The 17,819-nt window shown below is 30.6% G+C and overlaps 3 protein-coding genes across 4 annotated transcripts in view; all 3 read right to left on the bottom strand.

Moving 5' to 3' along the window:
• Nucleotides 1–1,737, bottom strand: part of LOC124420282 (G-protein coupled receptor Mth2-like) — a 7,357-nt gene extending 5,620 nt beyond the window's left edge. The window contains exons 1-3 of the mRNA XM_046952578.1: nucleotides 917–1,737; nucleotides 687–837; nucleotides 429–617 (exon numbers count right to left, since the gene is read on the bottom strand). Of these exons, the coding sequence (XP_046808534.1) occupies nucleotides 429–617; nucleotides 687–837; nucleotides 917–1,417 (841 nt within the window). The 5' untranslated portion in view covers nucleotides 1,418–1,737. The remainder of the gene's footprint in view (nucleotides 1–428; nucleotides 618–686; nucleotides 838–916) is intronic.
• A 1,145-nt stretch (nucleotides 1,738–2,882) lies between these two features.
• On the bottom strand, nucleotides 2,883–6,114 carry LOC111687753 (G-protein coupled receptor Mth2-like). Of its 2 annotated transcripts, XM_046951216.1 has the most exons (8): nucleotides 5,545–6,114; nucleotides 4,346–4,505; nucleotides 4,076–4,144; nucleotides 3,956–4,009; nucleotides 3,628–3,885; nucleotides 3,402–3,555; nucleotides 3,134–3,328; nucleotides 2,883–3,069 (listed from the first exon to the last, which is right to left on the bottom strand). In XM_046951216.1, exons 1-8 carry the CDS (start codon nucleotides 6,052–6,054, stop codon nucleotides 2,961–2,963), a joined length of 1,509 nt encoding a protein of 502 aa, XP_046807172.1. In that variant the 5' UTR covers nucleotides 6,055–6,114; the 3' UTR covers nucleotides 2,883–2,960. The 2 variants fall into 2 exon arrangements, with proteins under 2 accessions (XP_046807172.1, XP_046807171.1); XM_046951215.1 differs by having other exon boundaries at nucleotides 3,956–4,144.
• A 4,248-nt stretch (nucleotides 6,115–10,362) lies between these two features.
• On the bottom strand, nucleotides 10,363–14,861 carry LOC124419960 (G-protein coupled receptor Mth2-like). Its single transcript, XM_046951217.1, has 7 exons — nucleotides 14,322–14,861; nucleotides 14,103–14,262; nucleotides 11,370–11,558; nucleotides 11,056–11,313; nucleotides 10,850–11,003; nucleotides 10,579–10,782; nucleotides 10,363–10,514 (listed from the first exon to the last, which is right to left on the bottom strand). Exons 1-7 carry the CDS (start codon nucleotides 14,832–14,834, stop codon nucleotides 10,427–10,429), a joined length of 1,566 nt encoding a protein of 521 aa, XP_046807173.1. The 5' UTR covers nucleotides 14,835–14,861; the 3' UTR covers nucleotides 10,363–10,426.
• Nucleotides 14,862–17,819: the final 2,958 nt, after the last annotated feature.

Here is a 17,819-nt window from a genome sequence, read left to right as displayed (position 1 = left end):
TAGACTATAGACTAGACTATAGACTAGACTATAGACTAGACTATAGACTAGACTATAGACTAGACTATAGACTAGACTATACACTAGACTAGACTATAGACTAGACTAGACTAGACTATAGACTAGACTATACACTAGAATATGGACTCGACTGTACATATTCTAGTCTATAGTCTAGTCTATATGATTGATTATCCTAGGATAGACTAAACTATTGACTAGGAAATAGACTTTAAGACTTTATTTGAGTCTAGACTACAGACCATACCATAGATTTACCCTTCATTAATGTTAAATACGGTTATTGATGGTTTATTGTAAGAATTTTGTATGGAAAATGTGCGTAATAAACCTAAATTAAGCTATTAATATCTTTATAAATATGGGGGGTTAGACCGTACGCTTACAATAGGCTAAATTACACTCACCCAAAATATGGCACTGTGTACGATTGAAATTTATAAATGATACTTTTATAAACGCCACAAGTCCAATCATTGTTGCCAACGACACCAAATAGCAAATCAATAGTTTTCCACTCAAAGTGTCCCTTAATTCTTTTATCAGTGCGTATATCAGTATTGTGGGTGTTAAAAGTGTTACCGATATTAGAGAGGCTAATATAAAAGAAAGTTAATAAAATTTTTATGATTAGTTAAAATGGTTGTAAATTTTATTTTGCTTACCATACAGATTTAGCAATTTTCTCCAAGTTGGTAATAGACGACATGCGTATGGACTTAAAACAGTTTTCGAAGTTTCACCGCTTAAATGCGGTGTTAGGCAATATCCATAAGTGGGGATTGGTGGCATTTGTGATACATTTATAATGCCATTCTGGAAGTTTAATCAGAATAATGGACTTTATCAAAACAACCTACCATATGAATGAAAAATATTTTTCTCTTATACTTACCTCTCGCAAACTCCATAAATTTGTATCTTTAACAAGTGCCACATGTTCCTCGCAAATCACACCCACTTGTGGGGTAAAATGTTCCAATATATTTATATGTATTATTTGGCCATTATCTAGTAAAATTGGTAGTTTCCAACTAACTCTCATATCCCGCGTCATCTTTTCACATTTACCCATATCGGATAAAAACTCATCCTTTTCGCAACATAATTTCAGACAGGGCTTCATATCGCAAACGCAAGCTCTCATATGAACTGGAACTGCTACTTTTAAGGGAAATGATCCTGTTATTTCAAAATTATAGAAATGCTGTCTTTCGGGTGGTATTAAAATGCCCTCATATAAATATGAACCATTTTCGTAATGCTGATAATTGGTTAAATTTACAGTATCTTTATAGAGACATTTTATTTTCTTGTTAACATCAGAGGCATATGTTGATGGCATTATGAGGTAAGTGTGCCATGTTAGGAGCGCCAGATATATTGAAAAATACATTGGAAATGAAATAAGAAATTAATGACAACTTAGAAGTGTATTTTTTACAGCGATATAATGTTCTTAAATGATTTCTTATGACTGATTGCAGAATTGAAAATATGATTTTTATTTGCAAACAAAACCGCTATATTGCGAAAGGTTTTATGCCTTAAGGCTGAAGTCGGTAACACTCAAAAATAAAGTGGATTTTACGATGACTGTTGTATTTAAAGAAGTGTTTGCCGTTTCAAATATACTTATTATTAAAAGATGACTCTGTGTTTTGAGAATACCAAGATTACAGCAAGTCCATACTGCAAACGTCCTGTGCCAAATACGACTGAAGGCTGGTAAACTTAATAAAGAGATTGGTCAACGTATCGCTGGTGGTTCCAAATGATTTTCTTAAAGTATCTAGTTATTAATTGTTGTAGCATTTTAAGTACACTACACCTCTATAGTAGATAAAAGCTCTCCATATAGCAAAGTTCATATCATATCATATTATAAAATATACTCGATTAAAGATTATAGATTACAAAGTAAATGCATAATTGGAATGTATGTTCTTAAGAGAAAATAAAAGACCGCAATTACCACATATTTATAATGTTAATAATAAGACTAATCATATCGCTCGTGTAATGCAAGACTGCTAGTGGACAGTGGTATAGAATTGTTTTTTGGAAATAAAACCATAATTTTGAAACCCGTTGATCCGATAAAAAATAAAGTTTAAAATGGGTCACTCAATTCGCTTTGTTATATTTTCAGATCAGTGTTGATCAAGATCTTGCATTATTGCTTATGTTAAAAATCTGAGTGAGAGAATCCCATAAGACCTCTTAGAATAATGAAACTGTGGGTAGAACCACGAAAATCATATGGGGTGAACCTGACGAGAGCAAGACGAAAAATATCCTCAAAATGATCAAGTCCGAAGTTAGTATGTACGTATTCTGAGTGGACACACAGGATTGCGAGCACATTTGTGCAAAATTGAACGTGCGGATTCAGACGTATGTAGAGCATATGGAGAGGGCAGTGAAAGTATGGAGCACTGTCTTTGCCACTGCCAGGTATTCGTAGAAGTTAGATCCAAGTTTTTTGGAAATAACATCATCGGAAATAATATTCCTAACTAACACTGATTGGAATATTCTTAGGAATTGCGTTCGGGAAACTGAGTTTCTGAAAACTGAAAAATAATTCAATTCCTTTTTTTCTCACACAACAGGCCCGATTGTGGCCTAGGTGTATTTCTTCGGATTTGATATAGTATACATCCTCAGTTAGCCAGTTAGTTAGTTAGTTGCTCCTGGTAATTTCTAACTCCAAATTCTTTTTTTTATAAAAGTTTACTTTGGGCCACATCGAACTTTTAACGATTTCCGTTGCAGATTTTGGAAATTGCCTTCAACACTGACCTTGCTCAACTTCAAAATTCGACTTTTAAGAAGTGCAAAATAAACATTTTTCTAAATTTACAATAATTAATCACACATATTTATTGGTATATAATTCAAACATTTTCGAAACATACAAAACATTCTTTGAATATCTAATGCCTGACTGTTGCTTGTCTGGAACAAGAATTTTGTGATTTTGATAAAATTGTCGTAGATGTTGAAATACTTCTGCGAGTCTGGGTCTTGTGATTCTTACAAAATCTTAAAAAAAAATATTTTATTTATTAACTTCCATAATCCAAGAAATGTTAAAATCTTCTCTTACCTTTTTCTCAATAAATCCAAAACATTTGCCTTTAATACAAATAGTGAAAAAATTAAAATACCTTGTATTGCATTAAGAAAATCCGAGATGGCAAATGCAATCATCCATTTTTCGGTATCTGGTAGACAATATGATATCACATCGAAGAGCCAGGAAATACCCATTATTAAATATAAACGAAAAATAACAATAGCACTATGGGAAAAAGAAACGAAAGATAAGTTAATTCTATGGATCCAATACATATTTATTAGATGTTGATACTCACTTTTCTTCAATGAATTTTTCTCTATGCGTCATATTTGCAATATCGGAACGGATTTTACAGATCCGGGCAGTTAAATGAAGAAAAGTAACTAAATTAAATAGTAAAATCACTAAAGTGGGACCATAGAAGTAAATTGCAGCCGACCAACTTTGAGCTGTAAAACATAATGTCATAACCCCAATGATGTAAATGCTTTGAATGTATAAACTATATGTTCCATACTTACTATCTAACCAACACTTTTGATTACCAATGCCCGGCTTATAGAGTTCATTCACACTTCTTGATAATTGTATAAAAATACAAACGCCCGTTGCGAAACCAGCACCCAGCCACACATATAGGGAATAGAAAATAAATTCCTTTACACTCTTTTTAGAATTCAATTCTAAATATGAAGTTTCTTTGAAATTTTTCCAAATGTCAAAACATAAAACATTTAGCCATAAAAAGGCAGCCACTAGGAAAAAATAGCAAGTATAACCTTAAATAAAATATTTGAATTTATTATTAGATAAACTGATAAATATTTTGAATATGAAAATAAAACCTACCCAAAATATTGCAACTGTATATATCAAACTGTAACTCTGAAATATTTATAAGAGCTATAATGATATAACCAATGGCCAGCGATAGAATATAACAGATCAATAGTTTACCGCGTAAATTACCTCGTAATTCTTTTAATGATATATACACCACTATGGTGGGTATCAAAAATAATACCGATATTGCCATGGCTATAAAAAAAAAGAAGATATATAATCAAAAAATCTTAAAGTTGGGAGGCATATCATATGAATTAACAGCTGTTTTTGTGAAACTTACTGCTCACTTACATAAATACAGCTGATACAACTGTTATTAAAGTAAGAATTTTTAGAAGTCATTTAATTTGTAGTCGTCATTCCACCTAAATTGAAAATGAACTTTTGACTTACCATATGAAATAACTCGTTGCTTCCAGGAAGGTATATTTTTAACCGGACATGTATAGGGTGTTAAAATGTACTCCATAGTAGTTGTATTTAAGAGTGGTGAATAGCAATATTGTAATGTATCGTAATATGAATTGCCATATGCTACAAATAGAGTTCCATTCTAAAATAAATATAATAAAAAGGTTAAGCCCATCTAGAGTATAGACGATTGTTTTACCATTCTAAAATATATGTCCAATTCGCAATCGTTGTCGTATCGTTGTATGTCATAAAAATTAAACAAAATTTTTTTGAAACAATAATAAATCGATAATTAAAAAAATTACAATATACTACGATACAATCGTACAACACCGATTGTGAATTGGACAGTACTTAAATGGGATGCTATGTCCGTCCGTCCATGTAAACCTTGTAATCAAACTACAGGCCGCAATTTTTAAGATAATTTAATAAAATTTGGTACATAATCTTCCTATTGTCCCAGGGACGAACCCTATTGAAAATGGTTAAGATCGGTCCATTATTTCACCTAGCCCCCATACAACTGTACCCCCCAAGTAAGACTTGTAAACATGGTAATCAAACTATAGGTCGGAATTTTAGAGATAATTCAATGAAATTTGGCACATGATCTTCTATTAAACCGTAGACGAAGCCTATTGAAAATAATTAACATCGGTCAATTATTTCACCTAGCATCCATACAACTGAACCCCCGAATAGAGCTTGTAAACCTTGTAATCAAACTACAGGTCGTAATTTTAGAGATAATTTAATGAAATTTGGCACATGATCTTTTATGGTACTTTAGACGAAAATTGTTCAAAATTGTTAACATCGGTCCATTATTAGCACCTAGGCCCCGTAGAGTTGAACCCGCCAAATAGAGCTTTTAAGTTCATAATTATGTTTAATATACTCGTATCTCGACAAAAAGCTGCAAAATCGAGTTCTATAATCGTCTTGATAACCCTGATGAACTTTATAATTATAGGGCCTCATTTGACCCTAGCCCCTTTAAAAAGCCCCCATCAAAATTTTATTTAAATATCCACAGTTTTATTAAACAGAAAATGGCTTTAGTATATCTGAGGCAAGGTACAATTCAACTTAAATGTTTTTTTATGAAAACTTAATCACATGGTTGGCCTCGCCCGACTATAACTTCTTACTTGTTTTGATTTACTTTAACTCACCTCAAATAACATCCATTTATCCAGCATAGAATCCAATTCCTCCGGTTCTCGACAAGGCAAATCAACTTGAGGAGTAAAATGTTTAAAAATGTTTACTTTTTCAATTTTTGCACTTTCACATTGTATAGCCACATCCCAAGACACTTTCATGTCTTGAGATAATTTTTTACATTTTCCCATATTTTGACTGAAATCGAAATACTCCCAATCTTCACAACACAATTTCACACATGGACGTTTATCACAAACGCAACCTCTGACGTGACGCTGTACCGATTTTTTAGTTTTTTGAAAATTTAAATGATAATCATAATAATATTGTTTTTCGGGTGGTATCATAAGATCTCTATAGCGATAAGTGCCATTTTCGAAACGATGATAATGTTTTAGATTTACGGTATTTTTATAGGGACATGGACCAGTGTGACTGTACTCCTTGATAGCCAATGCTAATGGAACTTTAATAAAAAGTTGCCCTAATAAAAGTGTTAAGAGTAGTTTAAAATACATTTCGCTTTTCTAAAACATATCGTATTTGGATTAAATTAATGTTATCGTAACGTTATTGTTTTCTCAAATGATTTTTAAAGACTGATTTCAGAATTTCATTTGCAGCATAAGGTTCTTTTTTTATTTGTTTATAAATTAAAAGTAACAATTATAAAAAATCCCTGAGGAACAATAAAATACCACAATTACCGCAGACGTAACGTGTGTGCTCTTATAGAAACATACTGGCGGCGGTGGGTTCACATTAAACAAATATTTGTTGAAAATAGCATAATCAATGTTATAGTAAATGTCAAGTAGAACTTGACTTGAGTCAACACCATGATTCTAAATACATATATACATGTACATACATAATGTTTAAAAGAAATCGAAATTAAAGTTTTGTTGTAGCTATACTTTTCAGATCACACATACTAAGGAGTGAGATCGAAAAATTCTTAACACACGTTTTTCATTACATTTTTCAACCAAAGTATTATTTGATTTTTTTTTTGATCAAGTTACCTTTGAAAAAAATGTCAGTTATTATGTGTAATGTCAATTATATTAATTTTTTTGTTAATCTGATTAAAATGAGTGACCAGAAAAAAGTGCGTACTGAAATTATTAAATATTTTCAACTAAACACAACTTGGTCTTACAAAAAGTTGGCCAAGCATACAAAGGTCTGCCGTCAAACTGTTTCCAATGTTATTAAAGAGTACCGGGAGAACTTGTCAGTTGATAGAAAACCTGGTTCAGGTAGAAGGAATGGTCCACATGATGTTTCTAAAGCCAAAAAAATAGAACGCATTTTCAAAAGAGCTCCCAACACATCAAGTAGGAAAGCAGCTCGGTTAGCTCAGTGCTCGGACTATTTGGTACGAAAAGTTAAAGCTAATGCAGGTTTAAAAACATACAAAGCTCAAAAAGTTCCTGACAGGAACGCTGCTAAAAATTTAGAGGCCAAAAACAGAGCACGGAAATTGAAGTCATGTTTTATAAAAAAATATTCTTGCTGCATAATGGATGACGAAACGTATGTTCTGGCAGATTTTTCGCAACTTCCAGGTCAAAAGTTTTATGTTGCTGATGCTCGAGGGAATGTTGAAGAAAAAATTAGGACCCAAAAGCAGACAAAATTTCCCAGAAAGTTCTTGGTATGGCAAGCAATATGCAGTTGCGGCAAATAAGCCAATCATTTGTTACAACGGGCTCTATAAATACCGAAATTTACATCAAGGAATGTTTACAAAAAAGGCTGCTTCCATTCATAAGACTTCATAATGTGTCCACTTATTTTTGGCCTGACTTGGCATCCTGTCACTATGGTAAACAAGCCCTTGAGTGGTACAAGAACAATAATGTGGTATTTGTACCAAGAGAGGCAAATCCTTCAAACTGCCCGGAGCTAAGGCCAGTGGAGAGATATTGGGCTCTTGTTAAAAGAGAATTGAAGAGTACAAAAAAGGTGTCCAAAAGTGTGGTAGATTTTAAACGGAGATGGACTACATGTTCGAGCAAAGTGACAGAAAGCACTATAAAAACGTTAATGGAAGGGTTTCCGAAAAGGGTTCAAAATTTCATCACTAGTGATTAAAACTATAAAAATATTTTTTTTTTGTAAATTGTAATAATAATTTGAATCAAATAAAAAAAAGTAAAGCTGTAAGTTTAATGGTTTCTTTTTTATAAACATATATGTATGTTAAGAATTTTTCGATCTCACTCCTTATATTTCATTAATGTGAACGAATTTGCTTTCGCATGTAAGTAGTTTTTCATAAATTATCATGTTTGTATGTATGTATATTTCTTCAAATTTTACCTTACGTAGATTTATGGTCTAATACTTAGTACGAAAATGTCATGAAATGTGGGACTTAATTCTTTTTAAATATGTAAATCCATTAAATTTTCGGATTTTCAATTCTAACATATATTTTGCATTTGGATAAAATTTAAGAGAATTTTATGGTAAGTTCTCGTTTTAAAACAATTGAAACCACTTTAATATCTGATAAATAGTTGAATTGAAAATATATATGTATGTACATATACATACATATATTTTTTTATTTTATTTAAAACCACAAAATACGTACTTTAGTAAATGAGTATTGGAAAAAAATCGCGTTTGTTTGGGTCCATTATTTAAACTATTCAAATTTTTATACCCTATACCACTTTAGTGGGGAGGGTATATTGGGTTTGTGCTGACGTTTGTAACGCACAATAATATTGGTCCTATATCCACCTTAAATTATACCAATCAACTCAGAATCATTTTCTGAGTTGTCCGTTCGTCTGTAACCTTGTAATCAAACTACAGGTCCCAATTTTAAAGACAATTAAATAAAGTTTGGTACATGAAAATGTTTTAGATCGGTCCATTATTTCACCTAGCCCCCATACCACTTAACACCCGAATAGGACTTGTTAACCTTGAAATCAAACTACAGGTCTTAATTTTAAAGATAATGCAATGAAATTTGCCACTTGATCTTCTATGGTACCGTAGATGAAGTCTGTTGAAAATGGTTAACATCGGTCCAATAATTATGCTATATCACGACAAAAAGTTGCAAAACCAAGTTCTATACTAGACTTGATGACCCTTACAAATTCTATAATTATAGAGCTTCATATGACCCTAGCTCCCATCAAAATTTCACTTAAATATCCACAATTTTATTCAACAATAAACGGCTTAGGTATGTATATCTGAGGCAAGGTACAGTTCAAACTAAATGCTTTATTCTGACTAGATTACATATTACTTTTGTAAAATGTGTAGGGTATTATATGGTATGTCTCACCCGACTAAAATTTCTTACTTATTTAGTTCTATAGTTATTTATCATGACATTTGTAATTTACGAAAATCATTAAAAGCCAATTTGAAAATGTTTGCAGTATTCATCTAAAAATTGGGTACCACTATACGAATTGAGACCTTTAAAGGCTATGCCTGCCTATACAAAAGTACTTATATTGCTTGAATGTTTTAAAGGAAATACATTTTCCAGTGAATCCTTAATTTTAATAAAAAATTTATCGATCCATTACGATAACACGCCAACATCTTGCAATATCTGTTTAAAACTACATATTAATAAAGAAGTGGTTCGGAAGTTTTGACCTACAGTCCATAATTTGACCAGTTCAAATTCTTATTAATTCGATCGATGAAGACGCTTCACTTACAAATAGGGTATACGATATTATTTTGATTCGAACTTGGACTCAAATGAGAAGAAGTTTTCTGCACTCAGAATGCAAATGGAAGAGGTTCATAACTAACAGAAATATAATGTAAATTTATATTGTAAAATGTAAAAAAATGGCCCTAATGTAAAAGCTTAATATGATATTTGTTAAAAACTATTTAGAAGTAGCGGTTGAAAAGTTTTGCCCCAGAATCCACACTTTGACCCGTACAAATACTTGTTGTTTCGATCGATGCAGATGCTCTCTTCGAAATACGCCTCACTTAAAAATGGCGTATTCGAAATAGTTTTCATTCTATCTTGGGCTCAAATAATGAGAAGTTCTGTAGACTTGGAATCCAAATGGAAGAGGTTCATAACTATTAAGGGTCAAAATATAAAGTAAATTTATGTATATTGTAAAATGTTTAAAAATGGCCCTAATGTGAAAGCCTAATATAATAGCGCTGATATCTTGCAATATTTGTTAAAAACTATTTAGTAGAAGTGGTTGGGAAGTTTTGCCCCAGAGCCCACACTTGGATTCGTTAAAATACTAGTTGTTTCGATCGATGAAGATGTTCTCTTTGAAATACGCTTCACTTAACATTGGGGTATGATGAGAAGTTTTCTTGACTAGGAATCGAGATGGAAGAGGTTCATATATATCAAGGGTCAAAATATTAAATAATTTATATTGTAAAAATATGTGTAAGATTAACGCTGATATCTTGCTGTATTTGTTAAAATCTATTTAAAAGAAAGTGGTTGTGAAGTTTTGCCACACAGTTCAGACTTTTCAGACGCGTTCGCCTACTACTTATGTCGATCAATGCAGAACGCATTGATCGACGGTATTATGAAGTGAAGCAATACGCTTCACTTCATAATACCGTCAATATATTATGTAAATTTATATCGGTGTATGTATATAAAAATGAATGTGTGTTTGTTTTTTGTGTTCTTTTATTTTGAAATTACCATTAGGCGAGGAGTCACGCCCATATTAAAAAAATATTTTTAATGATATTACTTTTAGGGTAGCAAGGCATACTATGTATAGCTAGTTGTAAAACAAAAAAGAAATCAACATTTTTAAGTTATATTTAAAATTAAGTTTTATTTAAAATTAAATTTGAATTTCTATATAATTTACAATTTTATAAATACTATTCATTATTTTAGAATTCTGTAAACGCAACATTTGCTTGAATGTTATGCAAATTTTGTAATGCCAAGCAATTTGTAGGGGAGGATGTGGAAAGACATCTAAAAAACACATAGCAAATCAAAATTTATACTCATTTCTTATATTAAATTATCAAGGACTTACTTGATTCTTAAGAGATTCAAAACATTTCTTTTTAGAACAAATAACACAAATATTAAACAACCTTGAATGGCATTGATAAAATCAGTAAAAGCAAAATAAAATTGATAATTATTATCCATTCTGTTGGATGTGAAGCAATAAGATAAAACATCGAAAATCCAAGAAATACCCATTAATAGATATAAACGATAAATGACAATTACACTGTAGGAGAAAGGTTTTTCTTTATATATATTTTTTAATTTAAATAAATTTGCTTTATACTACTCACTTTTCCCGAAATAATTTTTCTTTATATGAAAGTTTTGACGCATCATAACGCACTTTACAGATTTTTATCGCAACACTTAAAAATGTGACCAAATTAAGTAGTAAAATGACAAAAGTCGGTCCATAAAAGTAAATAGCAGCAGACCATCTCTCGGCTACGGAAAGAATTAGGAAATTTTAAATGTTAATTATATAACTAATACTTACTATTCAACCAACACCTTTCCTTATCAATGCCCGGCTTATAAAGATCATCCAAATTATTTAACTGTTCTACGAAAACACTGGCCACTGTTGCCAGTCCCGCAATCAGCCAAACATAAAGGGAATAATATATGTATTGTCTTGAATCTTCTTCAGAATTCAACTCTATGTTATTAGTTTCATTTATGTTCTTCCAAATATTGTAACATAAAACGTTTAACCATAAAAAGGCACCCATTACGAAAAAATAACAAGTAAAACCTTAAATGTCACATATATAATGGTTAAATTTTGTAAAAATCAAATCAAAACTTTACCTAAAAGGCTGCATAATATAAGATCAAAACGTATACCGGAAATATTTATAAAACCTATAATGACATAGCCCATGGTCAGTGAGATAAGATATGAAATCATTAGTTTACCACTTAAAGTTTCCCTTAATTCTTTGAGCACTAAATACACCACTATGGTGAGTATTAAAAATAATGCTGATGCTATCATGGCTAAAATAGAAAATTTACTATATTAATCATTGTTTCATTTCGATAAGTTTAGTGAAAAAAATGTGACTCTAGGACTCTGAAGTTCAAAAATATATTTTCAATATTATTTATTTCGAGGTGAAATTCGATATAAGTAAATTTCTTACAAGCAAAGAACTATCTACCAAATTTTAAAAGAATCGATCCATACTGGCTGCAAAAAAAGAGCTAATATAGAACTTAAATTCGACACTATTAAGTTTCTTATGAGCACTAATTTGTCTGCCGAATTTTATAAGAATCGGTTCATAATTGACTTTACCCCCATATTAAGCCCATCCTGAAATGGGCTTTCATATGATTTACTGGCGTAATCATATAACCCTAATGTTAATAGGAGAGCATTCCATTTACTACATACGGTTTGGTGGTAGGTTCAAAAGATTCGGTATAGTCGTATAAAAAACTTTTACTTGTTTACTATAAAATAGTTTATTCACCAGTCTGTGGGCTTGTCAATGAACGTATCAACTGTCTAATCTATGGAGTAGTCTTCGCACTAGTCTTTTATCAAGTATGTTAACTATGTAGTCTATGGACTCGTAAATTAACAATCCTATGAATATAGTTCCTAGTTTATTGACTAACCGATGGTTGTGTCTATTAATTAGTCTTTTATTTAGTCCATGCACTAATCTATAGACTCATATACTAATTAGTCTATTGACTAATTTGGCGACTTACCTATATACTATTATCTAATCAATAGAATACTTCATGGAAAAGCTTTTATGGACCAGTAGTTTTTGACTACTTTAGAGAGTAATTTATTGCCTGTCCTATGGATTAGCCTATTGAATAGTCTGTGGATTAGTTAATAATGGAAGAGTAAATGGACTTCTTAATTGACTCTCCTATTGACTAGTCTATGAGTTATTCTGTTAACAAGTCTATGGACTACTGACTATTTTATGAATCAGGCAAGTCTAGTACTATTATCTAGTCAATAGACTACTTCATGGAAAAACTTTTGATAAGTTCATGGACCAGTAGTTTGACTACAATTAAGGGTAGGTTATTGCCTCTCCTATATATTGAGTAGTCTGTGGTTTATTTTATTGGATATTCTATGGATTAGTCTATTTACGAGTCTATTATCAACAGTATTGAAGAGTAAATGGACTTCTCAATTGACTCCCCTATTCACTAGTCTATGAGTTAGTCTTTTTTATGGACTAGCCTATTGACTAGTTTATGTTGGTATTTATTGACTAGTCAATGAGTTAGTCTTTGGACTAGTCTACTGACTATTCTATGAATTACGTAAGTCTAGTACTATAATCTGGTACTATTATATAATAATAGACTACTTCATGAAAAAAACATTTAACAAGTTTATGGACCAGTTGTTTGACTACTTTCAAGAGTATTGACTAGTCTGTGAACAAGATTATTGACTATTTTATGAATGAACCGATTGACTACTCTGTAATTCGTTTTATGTCAATGAGTTATTTATGGTCTGTTCTAATAACTATTCTATGGACTAATCTATGAATTAGTCTGTTGGAAAGTCTATGGGGAAGTTTATGAAATATTCGCTGGGCCAGGCTATGGATTAGGATATGAATAAGTCTATTGACTTGTCTACAAATAAGTTTATTGATTAATTTTATTGAGTATTTTCTAAATTACTCCGTTGATTAACCAATATACAACTTAATGGTCTCGACAATTGACTAGTCCACAGAAAATGGAAAAGCCTGATGATGAATTAGTCTAAATACTAGACTAAGAAGTAGTTCTTTAACTATCCTGGATATATAAGTGTATTGACTAGATACATTTTGGCAGTAGTTTAGGCAGTATGAACAACAGTACGGAGTAGCATATAAATTTCTCACTTGACTTGTTTATGTAATTGTTTATTCTAACGACTAGTCAATGAATTAGTCTGTTGACTGATCTATGAAGAAGCATAAGTATTACTTAATAGTCTAATCTTTAGGCTAGTTTATAGAAAATTTTTGGACTAGTCTATTGATTAGCTTAAGGAGTAGTTTATTGTCTATCACATAGTCGAATAACTGGACTATTGACCAGTTTTAAGATAATTTTATTGAATATCATTGAACTACTATGTGAAATAGTTAACGACACATATATACAGGTATATGAGAGCAAACAGCTAAAAAGTTTTGTATGAAAACTTGAATCTGTTTGCTTTCAAACTCCATTTTAAATACAATTTGACTCTTAGCAGATTTCTCTCGAATGTATACACCTGATTAAATGTACCTTGTAGCAGACTAATAACCTGATACCTAACCTATGCACCAGTGCGTTGACTATTTTTCAGATTTCTCTCGAATGTATACACCTGATTAAATGTACCCTGTAGAAGTCTTATACTGATCTAATAACTAATCTATGCATCAGTCTATTAACTATTCATCAGTTTTCTGACTTATCTATTAACTTGTCTATGGACTATTAAGCAAAAGTACAAAATTTTGTATGCCCGATATATCGTAGTGTCACATTTTAAAACCCAATTTTTCTTACCATAAGAATTTACTAATATTAGCACTGATCCTTCATATCTATTCGAACATATGTATGGTGTTAATATATATTGTTTAGAACTGACATTTAGTAGTGGTGAATAACAATAGTCCTTTGTAGTATATGTCAAATTATCCATTTGAATATGTAGTCTACGATCCTAGTAAAATAACATAATTACAACGATTAATAAACTATACATTAACTAACTCCACTTACCTGATACCATATATCCTTGTACATAGTTATATTTAATGCTTTCGGCTGCTGACAGGGTAAACCTACTTGAGTGGTGAATTCTTTGTAAACTTGTAGCTCAGTTTTGAAATTATCATTTTGATCATTTATCTTCACCACCAAAGACATTTTATCATTTAAAGGATTCAGTTTTAAACACTTTATAATATTTTTGTTAATCCATAAATATTCATTCCTTTCACAACACATATTTATACAGGGTTTTTTCTCACAAACACAACCTCTCCGATGGGGACGAACTGATTTCTTAATTTTTGAATATTTCATATAATAATTATATAATTTTTGTTTTTCGATTGGTATTAAAATATCTTCATATAGATATGAACCGTTTTCAAAATGTTGATGATTTGTTAAATTTATCGTATTTTGATAGGGACAACTTTCTGCTTTATCATTGCTAAGTGCTTTTATAAGTGAAAATCGTATGAAAATTTCACATAAAACGATTGTCAGGATTATTAGCAGATACATTTCAATTAAGAAATGTTTTTCTGTTGATTAATTTTAAAAGACTGATACAAAAATATGAAGAACGATATAACCACAATATACATATATAATCAGCTGTTAATCAGAGAAGATTTTTCAGACTTGAATAATGACTGGAATATTTCAATTGAATGATACTGTCTGCGACACATTATTCTTTATGTAGATATTATACCCCACAGCATTTAGTGAGTATTAATTATGTGATGTTTGTAATGCACAATTTCTCTAAAAGAAATTAAAACATAATAAGTATTATTATTTTGAATGATTAAAAAAAGAACATATACTTAGATAATTCTTAATAAAACCGCAGACGTTTAATTCATTTATTAAACATTAAACTTCTATAAGACTACGTTCTGCTGGTTTTTGTTGACTAATAGAACAAATGAGCCAATCGGCTAGGCGAAATAATGACCGCTTTCAACCATTTTCAATAGAAGGAATATGCCAAATTTCATCACACTAACTTCAAAATTGCGACCTGTGGAGTGCACACAAGGTTAACAAAGGACACACACATGTTAACAGGGACATAGCTTACTCGACTCACAAAGTGATTCTGAGCCGATTGGCATACTTTATCAATATTTTCAGGTGCACAAACGCATAATACTCACCACACTATAGTGGTGTAGGCATAATAACGGAAAATCTTTAATATTAAATCCACTTTATAAACATCATCAGCGTAAATCAAGGCTTCAGTGTAATTGCAAATAATTCTTCCCTAAAATACCTTCAAATAAAAGTATTATACTATTAATTATATTTATGCTTAAAAGTATGCAATTGATATTTCAACTTTAATTGTTATAATTAATTAAATCCAGAAAACAAGGTTGATCATAATTTTACGCAAAACCATATGTGATCACAACAAAAATTAATTTTAAAATTTAAATTTATCTTCCTAAATAGGGCCACACTCGTATTTCCCACTTAAAATAGTTTTTTTATATAAAAACTTAAAGCGGCTTTGGCCGTAAGTCCTTAAATAACGCCCCAATTGAGAAAAAAATGAAAATCTGTGATCACTCATATTTTCCACTAAAAATCGATTTTTTTATGACAAATCTTTAATCAGCTGTAAATCCTTAAATAACGCTCCAATTGAAAAAACAATGAAAATCTGTGATCACTCATATTTCCCACTAAAAATTGATTTTTTGATGACAAATCTTAAATCGGCTGTAAATCCTCAAATAACGCTCCAATTAAGAAAACAATGGATATCTGTGATCACTCACATTTTCCACTAAAAATCGATTTTTTGATGACAAATCTTTAATCGGCTGTAAATCCTTAAATAAAAAACAATGAAAATCTGTGATCACTCATATTTTCCACTAAAAATCGATTTTTTGATGACAAATCTTAAATTGGCTGTAAATCCTTAAATAGCGCTCCAATTGAGAAAACAATGAATATCTGTGATCACTCATATTTTCCAATTGAGAAAACAATGAAAATCTGTGATCACTCATATTTTCCACTAAAAATCTACTTTTTGTTGGAAAATCTTAAATTGGCTGTAAATCCTTAAATAACGCTCCAATTGAGAAAACAATGAAAATCTGTGATCACTCATATTTTCCACTAAAAATCTACTTTTTGATGAAAAATCTTAAATTGGCTGTAAATCCTTAAATAACGCTCCAATTGAGAAAACAATGAAATTCTGTGATCACTCATATTTCCCACTAAAAATCGATTTTTTGATGAAAAATCTTAAATTGGCTGCAAATCCTTAAAAAATGCTTCGATTGAGAAAACATTGAAAATCTGTGATCACTCATATTTCCCACTAAAAATCGATTTTGTGATGAAAAATCTTAAATTGGCTGTAAATCCTTAAATAACGCTCCAATTGAGAAATTATTATTTATTTTCCACTAAAAATCGATTTTTCTTATATAAATCTTAAATTGGCTGTAATTCCTTAAATAACACTCAAATCGAGAAAACAATGAAAATCTGTGATCACTCATATTTTCCACTAAAAATCAATTTTCTGATGAAAAATCTTAAATTGGCTGTAATTCCTTAAATATAGCTTTAATTGAGAAAACAATGAAAATCTGTGATCACTCATATTTTCCACTAAAAATCGATTTTTTTGATGAAAAATCTTAAATTGGCTGTAAATCCTTAAATAACGCTCCAATTGAGAAAACAATGAAAATCTGTGATCACTCATATTTCCTTCTAAAAATCGATTATCTGATGAAAAATCTTAAATTGGCTGTAAATCCCTAAATAACGCTCCAATTGTGAAAACAATGAAAATCTGTGATCACTCATATTTTCCACTAAAAATCTACTTTTTGATGAAAAATCTTAAATTGGCTGTAACTCCTTAAATAACGCTCCAATTGAGAAAACAATGAAAATCTGTGATCACTCATATTTCCTACTAAAAATCGATTTTTTGATAAAAAATCTTGAATCGGCTCTAAATCCTTAAATAACGCTCCAATTGAGAAAATAATGAAAATCTGTGATAACTCTTATTTTCCACTAAAAATCGATTTTTCTTATAAAAATCTTAAATTGGCTGTAATTCCTTAAATAACACTCCAATTGAGAAAACAATGAAAATCTGTGATCACTCATATTTCCCACTAAAAATCGATTTTTTGAAAAAAAATCTTAAATTGGCTGTAAATCCTTAAATAACACTCCAATTGAGAAAACGTTGAAAATCTGTGATCACTCATATTTTCCACTAAAAATGAATTTTCTAATGAAAAATCTTAAATTGGCTGTAAATCCTTAAATAACGCTCCAATTGAGAAAACATTGAAAATCTGTGATCACTCATATTTCCCATATTTTTTATGAAAAATCTTAAATTGGCTTTAAATCCTTAAATAACGCTCCAATTGAGAAAACATTGAAAATCTGTGATCACTCATATTTCCCACTAAAAATCTACTTTTTGATTAAAAATCTTAAACTGGC

The sequence above is a fragment of the Lucilia cuprina genome, chromosome 5, assembly GCF_022045245.1.
Source record: "Lucilia cuprina isolate Lc7/37 chromosome 5, ASM2204524v1, whole genome shotgun sequence".
NCBI lineage: Eukaryota > Metazoa > Arthropoda > Insecta > Diptera > Calliphoridae > Lucilia > Lucilia cuprina.
The sequence above is the reverse complement of the archived record's forward strand: the minus strand, read 5'-3'. Positions and strand labels throughout refer to the sequence as shown.